This window comes from Euprymna scolopes, chromosome 30 (genome assembly GCF_053919585.1).
Source record: "Euprymna scolopes isolate OS-2025 chromosome 30, ASM5391958v1, whole genome shotgun sequence".
Lineage (NCBI taxonomy): Eukaryota > Metazoa > Mollusca > Cephalopoda > Sepiida > Sepiolidae > Euprymna > Euprymna scolopes.
This window is the reverse complement of record NC_136511.1, coordinates 70255860-70278228: the sequence shown is the minus strand read 5'-3', so window position 1 is coordinate 70278228 and position 22369 is coordinate 70255860. Positions and strand designations below refer to the sequence as shown.

Here is a 22369-nt window from a genome sequence, read left to right as displayed (position 1 = left end):
AGGGAAATGTACGCACACAGACACGGACGGACAGATAATTTCACTTTTATAGATATATAGATGTATTGGCCATGAAAAGCTATATTACTGCTCCAATATTCAATCTGCAAAATATATTGTTCCTCATAAGTTTTTTTTTTTTTTAATGATCAATAATCATAATTGCACCTAAACATAAATATTTTCTAGATATTTTTTTGGAAAATATTATACATAATAAAATTGGGTTATATAAATCATTTTACAATGAAAAGTATACGTTTTCCTAATGCTATTTCATTCATTGAAATCGACCACGAGAATGTAAGCCATTCTGCATGAAATGAATCGATTATTGCCCTGGTTCCATCATTGTTCGCCCCACTACGCAGTTTCATGGCTATTGACCGAACAATACATCAGAATTTTTGATAATTCGCCAATGAGTTTTCATTGGAAATACAAACATATTTACGCAAAAGCAATTACCCTGTAAAAGGAAATATACCAATATCTATATGAGATTCTTTCTTTCTTATCACTTTATCTAGGGATACAAGGATAGATATCTACGAGCACGTATTTTTTCTATATACATATGTCAATGACCTCCATTCAATCTTGGCCGACTATGGATACGAATTGAAAGGGTGCCTGCGAGTAAAATTTTTGTGGCAAGAGTTGCGCAATCTCCAACCACACATACCTGAGTCGACATTGAAAAATATCAATGGTAAGTGGAGGTTCACGACGACTGGAAACAATTCCGGGAATAGCGGAAAGCACATACAGCACCTAGAATTCCCAGATTGTCACCCATCTGGCAGTGTGTTTTCTTTTAATGAAATTGCACCACTTCACATTTTCGGATTTTTTAATCACCCCCACACACCTATATATATATATATATATATATATATATATATATATATATATATATATGTATATATATATATATATTCCTTTACTTTCTTTTAAAGTTCATGAGTTCCTTTTTTCTGATGAGTTAAGGGCGGAATAAATTCAAAAATTGACATAAGAATTACATGAATAATTCTGCGCTATGAAACAGGTGCCGTTAACACTTGAACAATTTTACATGTTTTTAAAAAATCGTAAGATATACAACATCTTGGAATTTGGAAGATACATTTTTGTAACTTTTGCACACACATACACAAATACACACACACACACGCACACACACCCACACACACACACACACACACACATATATATATATATATATATATATATATATATATATATATATATATATATATATATATATATATGGGTGTAGGAAAAGTTATCTGACTTTAAAGAAATTAGACAAGTACCGCAAGATTAGCAAGATGCAGACTTTTTAGTAAAAAGATAGTAAAATCTATTACAATGATAATCGCGATATATCCCCACCACCATCAATGTCGTTATAAAAGTCTTTATAAAAGAGATATTGAAGGTGTTTAAGTTTCGTGTATGGCAAGTCTACGTTGAATAACAGTGCTTTCTCTGCACCAACTATAAACAACGCAGATTCGGAGGGAATGTAGGGAAAGAAGACCGCAATTCTTCATACTAGCGGGGGATGAGGGCCCGGTCTTCCTCTCATAAAACATATTTTAATTCATGGAGAATCCGTATTTATTATAACACACTGAATTGTCTATTGACTTTTACCTAATATATAGTAGTAGGTTCAAAAGTTTCTCAAAAAGACCTGGGCGCCATCAGCTAGAAACAAACACAAGAAATTAGCGCTCCAGTCGCTTGCCCTACAAATGTGCCTACTGAGAGATACGTATAAACTTTGAAACGAATTAAATCGCAACTTGAAGAAATTAATTGAATTTGGCACAGAAAGAAATAAAAAATATGTCGGCAAGTAGAAATGAACGATTTGCATTTCAAGTTGCACATATATGTCTGTACGCGTTTTTAATCCATCCCAACAAAACATTTACTTGTTATAAATACTCCTTAGTGTTCGATCTCTATTTCCTGTTAATTTTAAACAATAGAGAGGATGTTATCATAAGAATTTACTGGTCATGCGTGGATCTCTCTATGGAAATCGCACGAGACAAGGTATGGAACTTAATTTAAGAAGATAACAAGAAGGGAAACTTTAATTAAATATGTAGGAGGAATACAGTCAGCAGGTGGAAGATGTCAATATAACTATAAATCTTGGAAAGAATCTATTAGGATAGACATATAGATTAAAATGAGGTACCCAAGTAACAAATTGGTTCTGGATATGACCTTAAGCTAAATCCGATGGTGAGGCTTCAGCTTGCGGGCTTTGGGGAGTGTGGAACCACCCTTAATTTCCATTGCTCCCAGGTCCACTCTGACCCGAAGTTGTAGTATCCGTTAGGATCCCAACTAAACTGACGTGAAAAAAAATAACAAAAAATATATTCTATTAAAAACTGTTTCTTCAAAATCACTGGATTTGACATAAAATAACCGGAAAGGGTTGATATGCCGTAAAACAAAAACAACCAACCAACCAACTAGCAAATTAATGAAATAAACTAGATCAACGTGTAAAATGAGCTGAAACAAAGGAAGCAGGAATAAATCAGATATTTCTAAAGATCATGTGCCATAATTGTATGCATAGAAACGAGTGAGACTAGCAGCACAACATCGGTGAGAAGGTTGGTTGGTTGTTTTTGTTTTACGGTATATCAACCCTTTTCGGATTATTTAATGCCGAATCCAAAGATTTTGAAGAAAAATATTTTTAATAGAATATATTTGTTATTTTCACGTCTGTTTCTATTTAGCCCATAGTTGGGACCCTAACAGGTACTACCACTCCAGATCAGAGTGGACCTGGGAGCAATGGTAATTAAAGGCTGGCTCCACACTCCCCAAAGCCTACAAGCTGGGGCCTCACCACTGGATATAGTTTAAGGTCTTGTGAAAAGGAATTTGCAAAAAATATATATTGCGTCCAATCCAATTGGATATTTCTCTAGATCCACAAAGGACGCAACAATTCAGTAGCTCAATTATGACAATATTTAAAAACATAGTCTGATACTAGATTAATAAATATAGATAATAACATCGGGTGTGTGCAATTGTTTTGAGTGACAGGGATATCTAACTTTACGAAAAACAGAATAAGCAATTAATTTAAAAGATAAACTCCAAGACAGATTTGATGCGAAAAATACCTAAACCTTTCAGAGTGGATTCCCCCTCGGGAGCAGACTAATTAATGAAAATATAAGGAGGAAATTAAATACGCTTACAATTGAAAGACAGAAATTTAGTTTTAATAGGATTAAACGAAACGACTCATTCTATATCTAAAGCCACAACTGAACTCATGGTAACTTATAGATAAGTGGCCTATTTCAATTTATCCGATGGGCGTGGACCAGGTACAACACTTAATAGAAATTTATATCCTGAGTATTAATAGGCAAATAGATACAAATAATAAAAGCACTAGTATAATAAGCAACCTTGATATGTACGTATTTAAAACTTTAACAGGTGTATAACTGATGCGTTTCATGTTTGTGTGAATAAACAAAAAACGTTTTTGGCGAACAATCAACAATCTTTTGATCTTTCACTCAGACAATGACCATGAGACTTGGCAGTGGGTCGAACAAAGACGAAACTGAATCAATAATAGACTTATTTCATGCCAGATTCCTGAATCTTTTGTGGTCGGATTTTGTGAATGGAATATTACTCAAAGAGAAAGCGTTTAATTTTCATAAGATTATGAATAATATACCTCCTCTTTTTAGGAGCACATGCTTCATAAGCCGTATCAGGAATATATTATATTTTATTCTAGTCATAATATTTAGTAGTTTTTTTTTTTTTTTAATCTGTAGTCGAAACAAAGTATGGACGTGGGAATATTATATTCTCTACGACGGTCAACTCCGCCGACTTTAACGAGGAATAATGCACCTTTTCCAAATGAAGCAATGAGCCTATATTTATGTATTTGACTTTCGCGTTTGGTTTATGGAAATGTTTATATATTTTTTCTTAAGATCTAATTTTGTATCTAAGAAGTCCACTTTATATAAATTAGTCGTTATTGGTATCTTTAAAAACAGCTCCTTGAAAAACGTAACTAAATCTTTCCTGTGTCTAATGTGCACTCATTAATGCCCCGCGATAAGCATAGTCAATTATTTCTATTCAACCGGGCAAAATGGTCTGCATTTTTGTTTCCAGAAAGGGTTGATATGCCGTAAAACAAAAACAACCAATCAACCAACTAGCAAATTAAGAAAGAAAAGTCCAAGTAGATCAAATACGTCCGCACTATCGCGTGCATCCATTGAACCATAAATGTGTCTTAACCCATCTAAAAAACAAATAAAACAGGAGGGTCTGACTTGACATAATTATTTACATATCTAGGTCACTTATCCTTTTGTATGTTGATGCGAAATTTTATGTTATTTTTCCCCCAAAATTACGTTAGTAATAGAGTGGGTAAAATCCACAATGTCCAATTTGGTGAAACTGCAACTGTGTGGTTCGGTTATACCTGTGAACCAGTCCGGAACTGAGCTTGTATTTCCCGATAAATTAAGCTTTGATTTCCTTTCCATAGCTTTTACTAATTCTCTTGTAGCCTGCAGGCTGTCTTATTATTAAAATTGTCGTCAAAGTCTGTTAAAGCTGTGAAGGCATTTTTCTTTGCCAATCTATTAACTCTATATTCTATACATATTTTTTTTAGTTATCTTTGTGATATCTTCGTTAATATATTCATTAGTTTCTTTTTCTACTAATTGGTATTATCAGTAATTGTGTTTAATATTTGCGGTTTCTTTTTTTTTCTTATTTATTCTGTATAAAATTTTCATTTAATCTGAGAAAGGAATTGTCACAGGTTTTTAATTCCCTTGGTATCAGCGGCTAGTGTTCTTCAGAAGTTATTTGGTTTAACTGTAAATTCAAGTTTGTGGATTATATCTAATAAGTTATTATGAAAATTTTCTAATTTATCAACTTTCGGGTATTAATTGATTTTAATCCGAACTGGTTTTTACCCTCTCCTGGATGTGTGTTTCATTTATAATCTCCCATATCATATTCAAGATTAAATTTTCAATTTTTGTCAGCAAGATCCTCGTATATAGCTGGCTACTGAGTGTCGGTATGTTTTTAGTAGAGTAATATAACGTATATTTCTCCATCTTTGGTGTTTTTGAAAAAAAAAAGTCAAACAAATAAACTTTCTGTTTTGTGTTTTTCCTTCTCGAAAGTGCTCAACCACTGGGCTATCACTTTTGAGTATATATATATATATATATATATATATATATATATATATATATATATATATATACGTTTTATTTTTATTACCGTATCTTTCTGTTAAGTTACATTATTGTTTCAGCTACCCGGCCATTTTTTTGGCCGTCTGTAGCTTCCTCAGACTTTTACAGAACCCGGCCGTTGTTTTTGGACGTCAGTAGCTTCCTCAGACTTTTATAAGGTTTCTGTAAAAGACTGAGGAAGCTACAGACGGCCGAAAAAAACGCCCGGATAGCTGAAACAATAATGTGAAAGATACGGTAATAAAAAATAAAACGCATATTTGCTCTACAACAGTATTGAACATTTCTTCAGTTTTTATTAATTACCATTTCCACTATATATATATATATATATATATATATATATATATATATATATATATATATATATATATATAGCTTAATGCGTAAGAGGAAGAGAGAGAGTTGAATTTCAACAGAGGAGACTTATCTAGATCTTATTCTTATTATATATATATATATATATATATATATAATACAGACGATGATTGACGATTCTAAAGTTTATTTCCCCTCTTTACTCTCATGTGGCATGTAAACTGTTTCCTCAGCATATTTTAATTCAATTATGATGATGTCCCCTGATATCGGGAGGAAACGTTGATAACCATTTATCTATTTTTGGGTTTCCTTTCTATTCATACACACACACACACACATATATACACACACACACACACACACATATATATATATATATATATATATATATATATATATATATATATATATATATGAAGAGAGAATGAGAGAGAGTTGAGTTTTTGTCTCAGTATTATAGGCACATAGAACGCCTACTTTTTCCATGTAATAATAATAAAAATGAACATCTATATATAGTTAGTCGACATATAACCAACTGGGTTTGTATTACTGTACACATAGATTCGAAAAAGTTGTCAAAATACAAATATATAACAAATAAAGTTACTTTTCTACCAAACTGGATATAATTTTCGTGTTTTTATTCAATTTAACATGTTTTTTACACTCGAAAAGCATACCGTGTTTACCGATGTATTGGAAAATTCAAGATGGCGGCCGATTCTCTCTTTTACACGGTAAGTTCAGGTAGAGGTGTTACAAATAATAAACTAGACAAAATACTAATAAAAACCACCGAATATATATTAAGTTATGTCACGGTAACATATATTGAGCGAATTTCTAACAGTATTTTGTCTAGTTTATTATTAATTACACCTTTTTCCAAACTTACCGTGTTAAAGAGAGAATCGGCCGCCATCTTGAATTTTCCAATACATCGCTAAACACTGTATGCTTTTCGAGCTGATAAAACATGTTAAATTGAATAAAAACACGAATATTATATCCAGTTTGGAAGAAAAGTAACTTATCTTGCCTTTGATAACATTTATTTGTTATATATTTGTTTTTTGACAACTTTTTCGAATCTATGTGTACAGTAATACAAACCCAACGAACTTAAGAAAGGTTTTCGAATTTAAATATTAATTTGTAAAATGAGCGTTCCTTAATTAATTATTCATTTTTATGGTTGCTAATTAAATTATTAGTGTTATTTACCATTCCGCGGAATTGTATTGTGACATAGTTTCTATAATGTTCATAATTACGTAAAATTCAGGATGAAAATACCTTCTTGTGAAACATCGGCTAAGGTGCTCATTAATTGGATGACCACACCCCTTGTTTGAGATGAATTATCTTCATTTCATAGTCGAATTTCGTTGCGATGTTCTTGTTCTGTGTTAGTTAATAGACTGTCCTGTGTATAACGCTGTTGCTCCAGTGGCCGATTATTCGCGTCGAATTAGGAGATTCGGATTTCGAATCCCGAGTTCGGATGTGTTCAGCTGATTAGTCCACTAACATCCGGTTTATTGGAAATCATTGCTTTAGTTAGTTACGGCGTCGGTTTACTGTGGAATAATTATATGTTTACTTACATTCTGAAAATTCTATTGTCAGTTGGTCGCTAGGTTAGCTGCTGGCTGACGTCTTAACGAGTGTAAAATTCCTAATTGTGAGACATCGGCTAAAGTTCTCGTTGATTAGATTACCACAGCCTTTGTTTTCTTAATCTGTGTTACTTAATAACATGTACTGTGTGTGACGCGGTTAATCAAGTGGTTGATTACTCACCTAGCATGTAATTGACTCGGATTTTTAGCGCGGAGTTAGTCTGTGTTGTCGCAATGCCAATCTCGAATCCCTGGTCCAATGATATTTACATATTACCGTACACATAAGTCATAATCGCGTTGACACACCAGTTCTCGTCAGATCACTGAACTTAAGCAACGTTAAGATTACAGATAGGTGAGCATTTGGGAATTCTAGGCGCTGTATGTGCTCTCCGTTTATTTCTGTATTTGTTTCAAGTCGTCCCGTACGTGGACTCCACTTGACACTGGTATTTAACAATGCCGACCCAGGAAAGGTGTGGTTGGATATTGCGCAGCTTTTGCCACAAAAAAATTACGCGCAGGCACCCTTACAATGTGTATCCATGGTCTGTCAAGACTGAATGGAGGCCATTGACGTATGTATATAGGAAAAATACGTGTTCATAGATATCTATACTTGCATCACTAGATAAAGTGATAAAAAAACGAATCTCATATGAATATTGCTATATTTCCCTTTACAAGTTAATTGCTTTTGCGTAAATATGTTTGTGCTTCTAATGATTTCACGCGCAGACACCCCTTCGTGGGTATCTATAGTCTGTTAGAGACTGAAGGAGCCTAGACATGTTACTGTATTAATAATTTATTCTTAACATGGTTATATCATCCATAACTATTTTTGATTTAATCGTTATCTTTGTCCAAGGACGCCAGTCAGATATTTCCAGCTGATATTATACACATTTATACAAGTCATGTTCAGTGCTGTACAGGGTGCATCTTGTGTTACTAAACAAAAAACATTCCAAATATTTCGACAAAACAGAGAAACCTAAAATGCATTCCAATCTAACTTTCATTGGGAGCATCGTATTTCAGTTTCATTAGATGACAATATTTACTAAAAAGGATTTAATAATTTGCTATTGTTTTTATTATGAAAGCATATAACAACGGTTGGAAAAGGAGGAAGTACAGAATGAAACAGTCAAAAATATATTTGAGAAATAAGTGAAAAAAAGTTGTAATAAAATATTGATTTAAGATTAAGTGGAGAAGACGAACGCATTTTCACGTTCAAATTGCATAACATTTATCAGAGAAAATCCGAAATAAAATATTAGCGACAATCCCCTTTATTAGTAAACCCACATATGATAATATTTATTCGTTAAACAAGTTTTCAGGTATGTCACATACAGAAACACAGATCTGTCTGTCTGCCTGTTTGTCTGTCTGTCTCTCTTTCTGTCTGTCTGTCTGTCTGTCTGTCTCTCTCTCTCTCTCTCTCTCTATATATATATATATATATATATATATATATATATATATATATATCTGCGTGCGATTAAATGTTTTTATCAATAGTATATATATATTCATATATATGTATTCATATTCATATATACACACATACACAATTTTTATGTATTCAAAGCCAATGGAAATTTTTCATTGCGTCCAAGCATTATTTTTTATTGCTTAAATTTTTATAATATTTTATTGCCTTCAAGGTTTGAATATTATTTAAATGCGATCAGAAGAAGGAACTAAATCTCGCATAATGAAATGAGACAAAAGATGCTCCTCAACAGCTGTGGACACTTAAACTCTTTAACTGTGCATCGACAAACTTACGCCATCTTTTATATAAAACTTCATATGAAAGCATGATGGCAAATGTAGTTTGGCTTATGGTCGACTATTGATATTCGATATGACCATCTGTTTTCATGTTATGAAGCTTGGATTGTAGTAATCGCCTATCTCGAGGCCGGAACTAAAACAAAGAATACCTCAAGATTGTTGTATAAAATCATTTTTTCTCCTGTTACATTTTACTTTTACGTATATGTTGTTCACATCAAGATGAAACGCTGGCTCCAAATCATCTATTAAATGTATTCACAGAAAATTTAATAAATTTTTGACTAATATATATATATATATATATATATATATATATATATATATATACATATATATCTATGTATATATATGTATATATATATACATATATATCTATGTATATATATATATATATATATATATATATCCATTTCCATTTCTCATAAATACATACACAAGTGAGACGAGGAACCAGGTCTTTATGTGCTTTTGACTAATAGTGTAGCGTTTGTAACATAGCAATGTTTTCTTTTCTTCCGTTCTTTCTCGACTTAAAAAAGGCAATCTAATCAATTCCGTCTCAGACAGCGTAGAAGCAATACTGTCCCTAAATACTAGTGAATAAGTACATGTATTTGGTGATTTAATGTCCACCGGGGTAATTGGATTGGTTTCCAAAGTTACACAGATGCAGCTGGAAGCATCACACATAAATATTCTATACCCAATCTGAAGACAGAATCCCTCACGTTCCCAGCCTGTGTCACAAATCTAACATTCAGATCTTCTTCTGGTCGAAGTTTCAGATGATTGTGTAACAAATAACTATAGTTCACTCAAGTACGTAAATCATGTTGTGATATTGGTAGATATTATCCTAAACTCTCACCTTCAACTTAGTAGAGATACTGCTTAAAAGGAAAATGTACCTGACGAAAGCTGACAAGGAAACTATGATGGATCACATCAGAGATTGTGCACAAAGAAATATATTTGCTTATACTGCGGAAAAGTGTGAAAATGAAGCTGCTGAATGATTCAAAGAAGAAATAGCAGCAGATTCTCACACTTAAAAAGAAAAATTCACCGCCCTAATAGCCCAGAGTGGGGGAAACTTTTCACAGTGGATTCAGCTGGACGGGTGTTTTTCGTGAAAGATTAACGAGGGGGGACCAGAGATTGGAGCTCAGACGAGCACCTGTCATGGAAATAACGATAAAACAAGGATAGCCTCGCAAAGTCTCTTCTGTGGGACTCTGTCAAGGCATGATAGGTTGTTTTTAGCAGCTCCTGCCCAGATATGGCAACAGTATTCCATCCTTGGACGTACTAGGCTTTTATATAGATAGAGAATTGCATCAGTAGTGAGATATCTTCTGGAGCGGTAGAAGGATCCCACCATCTTTCCAACGACCTTGGCAACAGACTTGATGTCCGTGTTCACTTTCACATCAGGAGTAAAGGTCAAACCCAGAAACACGGGGCCTCGCCCAAACGAGAGCCATCCATCACAATTGATGCCAGATGGGGATCAGAGCGTTGATGATGTAAGGATAGGAGTTTGGTTTTGGATGCATTAAAGGTAACCAGCCACCACATCTTCCCCCATAGTACCACGCGCTAGAGATCAGAGGAGAGAGAATCAGAGAGAACTTTGTCATTTACAGCCTTTGATGTGTTGCCGTAGATGGTCGTGTCATCAGCATAGATGTCAACGAATGATTAAAGTATGGGTTTAGGGAGGTCATTGATGTAGATCAGGAAGAGAGTTGGGCCTAGGATTGACCCCTGAGGGACTCCAGCATTTATATTGCAGATCTCCGATTTTTGTCCATCGACCACTACTCTTATGAGCCTATCCGAGAGAAATGATTTAATGATTGAGAAAACATTTCCAGTTATACCGTAGCTGGAAATCTTGTGAAGTAGACCCTTATGCCATACCTTGTCGAAGGCCTTTGATATGGCAAGAGCAATTGTCCTAGAAAGGAAGCCTTTGTCAAGAGATTCACTAATCCTCTGGGATATAACCGTCAGCACATCTGCGGTAGATCTTGCAGAGCGGAAACCATATTGTGTGTCACTAAGAAGGTTATTCCTGCTGAGGTGGTTGACTATTTCTCTATTTAATATGGATTCCAGCAACTTACTCATAACACACAGGAGACTTATTGGTCTGTACTGAAAGGGAGATGACTTATCACCTGGATTCTTAAATACAGGGCAAACTGATGAGGTCTTCCAGGGAGTCGGAAAGCACTTCTCCTTAAGGCAGCGCTTTAGTAGTTTCGTAAGTATGGGAGCAAGTTCTGGTTGAAGCTTTTTTAACACTATAATTGGGATGCCATCAGGGCCAGTTGCTTTACTGGAATCTAGATTCTTGGTTAGCTTGGCGACCTCATGCACGGATATGTGTATATTACCTAATTTGTTCTGTGTTATAGGAGGAAATATGGGGAGTTGATGGCCTTCGTCGCATAGCGTAGAATTAGCTGCAAAGTTCTTTGCAAATAGTTTGGCCTTGTCTGACTAGATGACCTCTGGTCCATTGATAATGTTTGGGATAGAACGCACACTTCTGTTCAGGATCCTCTTTGTTATTTGCAAAAAATAGTGGGAACCAAGCCGCTGATAAGCTACCTTGGATTTAACAGACTGCGCATATAGCTCTCTTGCATTTTTATTACTCTTTTACAGTGGTTGCTGGCAGTTCTGAAAGCGGCTTTACTCTCAGTACATCTATTATGCTGGTAGCTATGGAAACAGTGATTTCTGTGCGCGATAGCAGCAGCGCATTCTGGGGAGAACCATGGCTAGCTGTTAGGTCTTTGTTGGAATTTTTTAGATGGTATGAATTGGTCTATGCCATCAATTAACCATTCGGTCAGATCTGATACTATAGAGGACACTTCCTTTTTAAACATGGAGTGCAGAGGTAAATGAGATATGAATGTACGGAAGCTATCCCAGTCTGCCATAGAGTATCGGTATACAGTACGGTGGAGGGGTACATCTGGGGGCTTCTTACATTTCGTTTTTATCTTAACTGATACGACGGAGTGGTCGGAGGATCCTAGAGGAGAATGAACGGAACATGAACATAGCTCAGGGGAAGTTGAGAGAAAAAGGTCTAGGATGCTTGCATATTGACCGTGTGTATCAGGCATACGGGTGGGTTCGCGAATAATCTGAGTAAGGTCATAAACAACTAAGTACAATTATACTAAAGTATACAGATGTCACGTAACTGCTTTGGCCGGTTGTTAAAAATGCCTTGCCCAGTCTATATAATGTATACATGTACTTTTATCGCTGGCACAAAATATATACACACACTGACAGCGAAGTGAAAATAATAACACGCTTGATCTACAAAAATATATATTATCTTTATTTCATTTTTATAATCAGCTTTTCTCTGATTAATTGACATTCTCTGTTTTGATGTTTACTGGAATTTATTTTTTTACACAGTGATCACCACTTATCAAGGCCCGGAAGCCACTCAGGGATAAGGGTTATTGCAAGTACATTGCAAGTGTGGAGATTTGATGAAGGGTTTACTTAAGGGGGCGGTTAATTAGGAATTTCTTAAGGTTGGACTTGAAAACATCAAAGTTGTAGTCCCGTGGGAAGCAGGCAGAGGGAACAGAGTTCCAGAGGCGTACAGTTCTAAGAAAGCAGCTTTGTTCATGGAATCCACGTTTTGATTTAGGCAGAGATATAAAGTGGGGGAAATTTTTTACAGTGGATTCAGCTAGACGGGTGTTGTTCGTGAAAGATTAGCGAGGGGGGACCAGAGATTGGAGTTCAGACGAGCACCTGCCATGGAAATAACGATAAAATAAGGAAAGGCTCGCAACGTCTCCTCTGTGGGAGAGAGGTTGCAGGGTGAAGAAAAAGGTATTCCCCACTAAGCCAGGAAGTCTATTTTGTACTCTGTCAAGGCAGGATAAGCTGTTTTTAGCAGGTCCTGCCCAGATATGGCAACAGTATTCCATGCTTGGACGTACTTGGCTTTTATATAGATGCGTAGGGTTGCGTAGACACACACACACAATCACACCCACACATACACTTATATATATATATATATATATATATATATATATATATATATATACATGTGTGTGATTGTGTGTGCTGTGTTTCGTCGGATACGATTCAAAGAACGATACGGTAATTTAAGTTTCCCATAACATATATTATTAATAGTCTTCTTCATTATATTCTTCTTCTTATCATGCTCATTATTATTAGTAGTAATAGTAGAAGTGGTAGTTACGATAATGCTATAGGAAGAAATTCTATTATTAGTAGTTACAGTGCTGGCAATTGTAAATATGATGGAGAAGAAATAGTCGCGCACGAGTTCTTAGAAAAATATTTCCATTCAATGCATTTTGCAGCATTAAACCTACGGTCCCTTATCAGCAGAGCATACACTATCAACATTGTTTTAGCGTAATTAAGCATGTAATCTCTCAAACAAGCTACCGCATCATTACAAAATAGTACGGCTTCATTATATCTAAACAATACTCGACTAACATTATATGAATATCCAATTAGGACTCGTTAGTGGATCGAGTGTAGAGCGGGAAGTTAAGATTTCTAGTTTGCAATAAGGTTGAATAATTAATTTGAATGATACGTTTACAGTGGTGTTTTCTAAAATTGTGCCACCTTTTCGTGTTGTAAACTATGCATTGATCTCTAGCTTTTCCGTTTTATAAAAATATTAGTAATATTCGTGAAGTGTTAATAACGATGGAAAGGCCAAATAGAACAGGTATTATCCAGACTTCAATTGGAAAGGTGTGAAGCGTACTGGGAACTAAGTGGTGGGGACTTATTGCTACCTACATTCTAGAGAAGGCAAATGACCTTTGCCAGCGAGAAATCAATGCTAAGCGCCTGCATTAACGCAACTCATTTTTTATGATTACGAGGAAATTTGTCATCATTCAGACTCTAAGAGCATCCGCGGTTACTATCATTATGTTTATTTATCAATGTCATGCATTTTTCTTCTGTCGGAGAATTTTCTTACAAGGGACAACATTCAATTATTAAAATGTGGATTTCCTCACAACCAAAATTTTATTGTAATGCCAACTGAAATCATTTTCAACCATAATGTACATTGGCTTGTAAGAAAGGAATTGTTCATTTTTGCTAAGTGATATTACATAGTACGGCATACTCGCATTGACACACCGGTTCTCATCAGTTTACCGAAATTAAGCAACGGTGGGCCTGGTTAGTACCAGATAGGTGAAAATTCTAGGCTCTGTATGTGCTCTCCGCTTATCTCAGCATTTGTTTCAAGTCGTGCTGAACATACTCCACTCCCCACTGATACTTAACAATGTCGACTCGGGAGAGGTGTGGTTGGAGATGGCGCAGCCCTTCCACAAAAGTCTCACGCGCAGGCAGCCCTACGGTAGGTACCATAGTCTGTCACAGAATGAAGGAGCCTTTTTATTTTTCATTACATAATTTGGAAGCATTTATCTGTGTACAACACAAAACCGAATGATATTTTGTCTTGGAATCCGGTACGATCTAGAGACTAAACAAAATCTATACAACTAGTAAGATTCGTTTACATTTTATGGATTGAAAAATATATTTAATCCACACACATGTTTTTATAAAGCTGATATTTTTATGAATAGCGCAATAGAATTAGTTTTTGTGTAAAAAAAAAAAACAAAATTAAAAAAAAAACGCATAACATGCAGCCGATGTGAACTTATTTACATTTTTATGAAAATGGTGTCCGTTATATTTCAAATATAAAACTGACCCGGATGAGATTATTTAATGAGTTCTGATAAATACTCATAACATAATATTGTGCTACACAGTTTACTACAAATGAAAAAGAAAATTCATTGTAATAGACAATATTTAACTTGCATTTTTAGTTCAGCTCCTATTAACAGTGTTTTTCTTTCTTAAGCTTTGTTTTCTCGCGGATGTATCCGTTTAAATGTGAAGTTTTACTGGAGAACCGCCGAACGTCGAAATCACTATACGTTCATTTCATACAATCTTACAACAATGATTATATATTATTATAATGCTACTCGAATACGAGACGACATGAAAATGAGTTTATTCATATTCTTACCCTGAGAAATGAAGGGAGGGTTTTCGAGAATGAGGTCGTTTCTAAGCAGTTAAATCTTCCAAAAGAGAGTTTTGCTTTTTTCAAAAGTGTAGCATACAGACTAAAGAAGGAATAAGCAAAATATTATATAGACAATAATATAGAAAACCTGTCATGTGTTTACCCCAGAAATGCTCACAGTACTGAGAATAATTTTAAAATAAACAGAAACAGTAGTTACAAAAAATTTAGAATAAATTATTCCTTGTCGAAGTAAACAAAAAATATTTTTTTAAAGTTGATGTAATCAGACATTAATTCACTAACTATTTTGTTACATATTTTCCAGTCATATAAAACACACGCTAACATATAACTTGGTTGTGTTTTGTGTTGGGCGGATTACATGCATTTGGTATCGGGAATTAGAAATAGCAGGACTTTTGCGATATAAGAATCAGAAAACCTGACAAATATCCTATTTCCAAAACGACTGTTTTTAGGTTTAATTAATTTATTTATTTAAACTGTATTTTGCATGTAAGGACTTAATGCGAAAATGTTACTGGTTTCTAGCATTTTTAAAAGATACCATTTTGAAAGAAGATTAAATTTCTCCGCTACACGTTATCCAAAAGAGTATAATTCAATTATTTTAGTCGATTTTATAATCGGAAACGAGATAGGTAATAATGATTAAATCGTAAATAAAGAAGAAAATAAATGATTGTATCGGAATAGAAAATTAAAAACGAAGCTGTAATCGCATGCGAATCGAGAAAAATATTGAAATAGTGCCGTCAATAGTTATGTTTTAAACAAATGTTTCAATTGTATTAAAACATCGCTATTGTATTATGCTGTAGCATTCACGAAGACTCCTCGAATCTATTTTCTGTCTTACCCTTTAACTCTCTGTATTTATTGAAAGTCACGTTCGCGCCTGTACTCCATGGAAATATGGCACGCACTTTACTAAAGACTTTTCATATCTATCTGCGTTAGTATACTTTGATAATCATTTTTTAGTTTGAAGAAATATGGTATAATAAAATTATGGGGTGTTCGTTCGAACCTGCCCCCCATAGAATGTAAATATGTCACACTTTTACAAGGTTTTTTTTAAAAGGGGTGAGGGGCCACAATAACACCTTAACTTTAATCTTACTTCACGTTAGCTTTTATTTATATTTTTGAGCTGTCGAATAAATATTTATATTTTTTGTGTCGAATAAATTCACCTCATAAATTGACATTCTTCTTAAAGGTAAAGCCAAATAAAAGTCGAAACTTTAGACAATTCTCGACACAAATTTTGCATAACTCTGTTTTTCCTTCTCCATTGGAACGGAAACTCTTTCGAAAATGAATAAATAATAAAAAATAAGAACGGTACTTTTTATCGTGTAAAAAGAAGGAACGCATCCTACTCACGTGATTACGTGTCTTTTAAAAATATTCACATAACCTTTTTATTTTATTTACATATCTGTTTAAGCTTTTTTGTCAGTGTTCTAGAAGGAATACAGTTGATTGCAACCCTTCCTGCGTGTTCTTTACATTACAATAGTACAACCTTGAATCCGACGGCGCAATACTACACCGTTCAATACTGTAAAACTGAAACGAAGCCGTTCTGCCTTTAAAAGGGCAAAGGGCGTCATTTTCTTCTTATTCATTTTTTATATCGATTCTTTGCTTAAAATAACTAATGTAATTACGTGTTTACTTTTTAATATTCCATTTTGCGGTTTCGGATTATTTTACTTAAGTAAGTAAAGCATCATTTTTTTCAAAACTATTTTTGTTTTTTGTTTTTCGATATTTTGTCGATATTATTTAGTAGTGTTTAACAGAAAAGCCAACAAACCACTACCCGAAAAAAATAAATATACAATAAATAAATCTTAACATAGTCAATAAAGTTCAGTTCATGTTTTTTTTTTGTTTTGAAATAGTTTTTAATGCTCTTTACTTGAAATAATTTCAGCGAACCGAAATTAAAACGAAACCTGAGGCGATAACTACTTAAATTAATTTTTATATAAATTACACATGCCATAATCGAATATGCTTTAACACAAAATAACGGAAAACACTAAAATATGTTTATAACTATTCCTTACGTTGACGAAACTCTCTTAAATTGTTAACACAGAATTCTCAGGTGCCCCTCCTTCAAATTAAAAACGGGACTCTCCATTTCAAAGTCGCTGCCCTTTTGAGGTTTTTTTAAAACCAGTTCGTGAATTAGAAAAAAACAAAATTTCTTACGAACTGCATAAAAATACTAACCAATGAACTTTTCAACCATAACAACGACTTTTATTGACTATGATAATATTTATTTCTTGTATATTTATATTATTATATATATAACATTTTCTCTTTGTAAGGAAACATTACTTTGTTGTTGGTCACTCTTGCCTACGAATGGCAACAAAGTTGATATAAAAAATATAGTTTCGCGAAAATTATCTTTACTTTCATCATATTTTGCTTAGGGTAAAAATTGTGAGTATCAAAACCTATCTCTTTACACACCCCTCCTTATCATTACCTTTCATACTTTCATCAATCACAGCCCATTTTCTGTAGGCTGTTTTTGAACCCAGTCAACGACGGGTACTTCTGCTAATATATATATATATATATATATATATATGTATATATATATATGTCTATAATTATATATATATGTGTGTATGTATATATATGCATATATTTATATATAGACATAGACAAAATTAATTTAATCAGTCCTAATTACACCCCCACATATATATATATATATATATATATATATATATATATATATATATATATATATATATATATCAACTTCGTAACAGGCAAATTAACAACTCTTATGAAGGCACATTTTAACGGTACATATATGCACACACACTCCACCCACCTACTTTTTATGATTAACCATAAACCTTTATCCAGAGAAAGCTGAATTAGCACCAAACTCCCCAGATGAAAAGACAAAGTTTATTAAATACAATAGCCTTTATAATAAACGTATTGTTTACGATTAGATCAATATAAAATCTAAACATATAGAGCCTAACCCAGGAATTGGAGGGGGAAGATAATTTGATAATTTAATGCTTAAACTAAGTAAGGAGATATATTTTCATTAATACATATTTCCCCACACAGTAATATTCAACTCGTTATATTTTAGGAACACTTGCAAATAGCTAAACCTATCATTAGGAACGAATCAGGAAGAAATACAACTAAAGAATATTAAAAAGTAATACTTTTCTATAATATAAATCTCACCTCTCTGTTTAAATATATGCATGTGTGTACGCATGTATAGATGTATGTAAGTATGTATGTATGTATGCATGTATGTATGTATGTATGCATGTAGTCTTCCTAAAACTTTCGACAGAGGCGACGGATTTTCACGAGATCGGTATCCTTTTTAAGTTCGACCATTCAGGCGACAAATATCGAAAAATCGGCTAATAACATTAATTCCCTACACTTCGCGAGTTTCTACAGGGTGAGGTCGCTTTTTCTGCCGATATTTCCAAAAGTCATTCCCCTCTTTTCGATTGACTTACCTTAATTTCAACATTCCTCACTTCCGGTTTTGCGAAAGGCGTAACAGCAAAGACGTCACTTTTCCCCGCCCTTTTCGTCCTTCGCTTTACGTGTTCGAGCCTGTCTGCCTACTAACACTTTTTATTTTCCTCGACACTCACCTTCAAACACCCGGGCACCGGCGGACACCCAGGCTAGTCTAATATATAAAAGGCAAAATGAGATGGCGCGGTATGTCCAGGAAAGGCTTTTTGCGTCAGTTAGGTCCGGGGAGAAGTTTTATTATACCTCCCAAATGATAATATTTCAGATTTGCAAACATCCATTGTCTCTATCTTTTTATTTTTTGATCGAGTAATTCTGAATTTATTTACGAACTCATTGTTTTCGCTATCCGCTATGGCGTAATGGGTAGAGAGAAAGACTTATAACTGTACATTTTCGAGTTCGATCCTACCTCTCTCTCTATATATACTTTCTTATTTCGTCTTGTCACAATATCCTCCACCCCGCCAAAAGTTAATTACAAACTCTTTTGTTTTTCACGTTTTTTCTCGTTAGTAGTACGGGTTCGAGCCTGCCTGCCTGCTACCTTTTGTCCTTAATTAACACATACCTACAAATAACCGGGCAACGCCGGGCACCCCCGCTAGAGATAACAATAATAGAGATAGTAGTAATCGTAATTGCAAAAGAACATTCGCCATTCGAAAAAAAATAATCTCATCTGCTTGCTGATATACTGAGCAAAAAATATACACAGCGGAGGACCTTGAAATACAGAAGTTTACAAATGATGTACCTCAATGACTTAAATAAGGTATAGAAAAGATACCTCACTATCATCGCATTGCCAGAAATTATTTAGAGAAAACACAAAACAATAATGGAATATATTTACATATAGGAGAAACATAAACAGTGAAAACGAAAGAGAGACAGAAAGCTAGACACATAGAGAGAAAGAGGGAGTAAGAGCGAATGAGATTACTATTGGTTGAGATAATCCAATTCTTTGCCTAAAAATTCGAATACTAAATCTACTTACCTGTTTGGCATGACACAGATGGGTCAAGGCAGGGATTTTTCCGTTTCCTTGACCGGCTCTTTGTGGGCATCGGAAGCACATCCCCATGGTATCCCGATGGGGACTGATTATCTTCCAGACTGCTGACCAATGGTCTGACGTCACATAGTCCAGCGGTGTCACACGGCTCACCCATGTGTCTTTCGTTCAACGGCAAGTACTCCCCATATCCTTCTTGGAACAAAAGTTCGTAGTCCGTCCTACAATACACAAGCCGACCTTTCATACCGAAGTGGTCTCCCTTGGTTAGGGGTTTGTTGCAACCTTCGCATACAAAGCAGCTGAGATGGTAAACCAAATCGCGTACGCGCATTACCAGTTCCTGGGCTGAGATTCCCATGGTGCACCGCGCGCAGTGCCGTGCTGCGTAACGCCTGTAAAACAATAGAGGGAAACACGTTTTAACAAGATAGGTTTATGGTCTTTAAAAATTAAACTATATGTTATAGTTTTAATTAAAGTCATAAACAATAGCGAAAAATAAACAAATTAAATTAACATCTTAACTAAATTTTTATGAAAACATATTTTTATTAATGATCTTTTGTTAATTTGTTTACGGTGTAATCACGTTGGCACACTGCCTCTCTCTCTCTCTCTCTCTCTCTCTTTCTCTCTCTCTCTCTCTCTCTCTCTCTCTCTCTATCAGCGGTGTTAAGGAACAAAATTGAGAGCCAATTTTTATACTACGCACTATATATTCTCTCTGCATTCCCAAGCGGTTTCCAATTGCGCTGAATTTTTATATATATATATATATATATATATATATATATATATATATATATATATATATATATATATATATATATATATATATATATATATATATATATATATATATATATATATATATTAGGCACCGCCAAAACTGGGGGGGGGGCAGGTCAGTACTTTTTGACGGACCGTCTTTTTAAAAATCTACCAAAAATCAGGTAATTATCCGATCAATACGAAATTTTCAGCGATTATTAGGAGAAGAATGAACTTTATAACAGTGTACTTATTTTTCATAAACGATATTTATATATATATTTTTTTTTGCTTACAAACCCCCCTTGTTTTGAAGTGGGAACAAATATGCTTAAAATAATCATCTGAAACTGAAATCAATATATTGTGTTGTTGTAAGGGACAGAATTATAGATTCAAAAAAAAAAAAAAATTGTTTGCATACCTTATTTTGACGTCTGAATATCAGAACTTCGATTGTGTTTAATTATCCCGCTTTTGAGTTTTGAAGTGTGAAATTCGGTGAATATGTTAAGTAAAATAATTAATTTAAGTTAAGCAAAATAAATAAAAAAATTGTAATATTTATACGAAAAAAGCTATTTTAAATTTTTTGATAAATAAATTAACAATTTTTTCTTAGCGAGCCGAATAATGCATGACCATTATTAAACAGGGCATGCTTTGAATGATCGATACAAAAACAAAAAAAAAAATCGAAAAATATTGTGTCCTTTGTGTTAAAAATAGCATCGTTTTTTTTCGATCCCGTTTGAAAACGTTTGCCGCCTTTCGACTACGGTGGACCAAACGCGCTGAAATATTTTTTTTTTATTCTGCTTTAAATTGCCCCCCCCCATTTTGGGGAGCCTGGCCCCCACACACATACACATTAAAAACCAAACGCATACAAATGGTCACCCATCTGGTACTGGACAGCCTCAGCTTAATAATACATTGAAATTTTCGTCACTGAAAAATAAGTTGTTTTTTTTTGCCTGTTTGGTCTTCCATAGTTTCCTCCTTATCAAACGAAAACGTAAACAGAGTCGATCTGAACTCTACGTCAACGCGAAATATCTGGTTACCTATATGAATAAGTGGAATTATTTGAAATTCAGGTACTTATATTATAATAGTTTTGCATATTCTCTTAGAAAATACTCCTAAATCTTAGTTAGACAATAAATAAATTAATTAATTATTTCAAAAACCCTTTTTTTTTAAATATTTAAGTACGTTTTTTGTGCAGGACAAAAAATGTCAATTGTTAACTTTTTGGGAAAATTTAACATTTAAAATTGAATTAAAAATAGTAGAAAAAGTTTTACATTATTCTGTTTTCTATATGATAAAATTCAGGGTTTTATCTTTCTGGAAAAAGAAAAACGTTACTCAGAAATAATGGATTTTAATAAATGTAATTTCGTTTTAAAAAACAACAACAACTTGATTTTGCGGCCATTTTTGGCGGTGTCTAATATATATATATATATATATATATATATATATATATATATGTAATTTATTTATAAATATATATATATATATATATATATATTATTTTTATACTTGAAACTAGAATAAAAACAGTGCCAACTAAGGAGAGATGGGGTTAGAGATTAACCAATTATCTCACGAGGAGACACCTTTCAGTTGGTACACATAGTCTCTCAAGTTGAACGGACATGTTTACTTGTTTAGTTTTACAGTGTATTAAAGCTTTCACTGTCATTTAATGTCGAACGCAATTATAATGGTTAGATAAAAAAAAATATTTAACGTTTCATGACTAAGATTATGC

The 22369-nt window shown here is 33.9% G+C and overlaps 1 protein-coding gene across 3 annotated transcripts in view; it reads right to left on the bottom strand.

Annotated features, from left to right (window-relative positions):
• LOC145254834 (LIM/homeobox protein Lhx9-like) overlaps nucleotides 1-22369 on the bottom strand; it is a 473828-nt gene that overhangs the window by 50408 nt on the left and 401051 nt on the right. For all 3 annotated transcript variants that reach the window (XM_080113669.1, XM_080113670.1, XM_080113672.1), the window contains one exon: nucleotides 19795-20207. In XM_080113669.1, the coding sequence (XP_079969795.1) occupies nucleotides 19795-20207 (413 nt within the window). The remainder of the gene's footprint in view (nucleotides 1-19794; nucleotides 20208-22369) is intronic.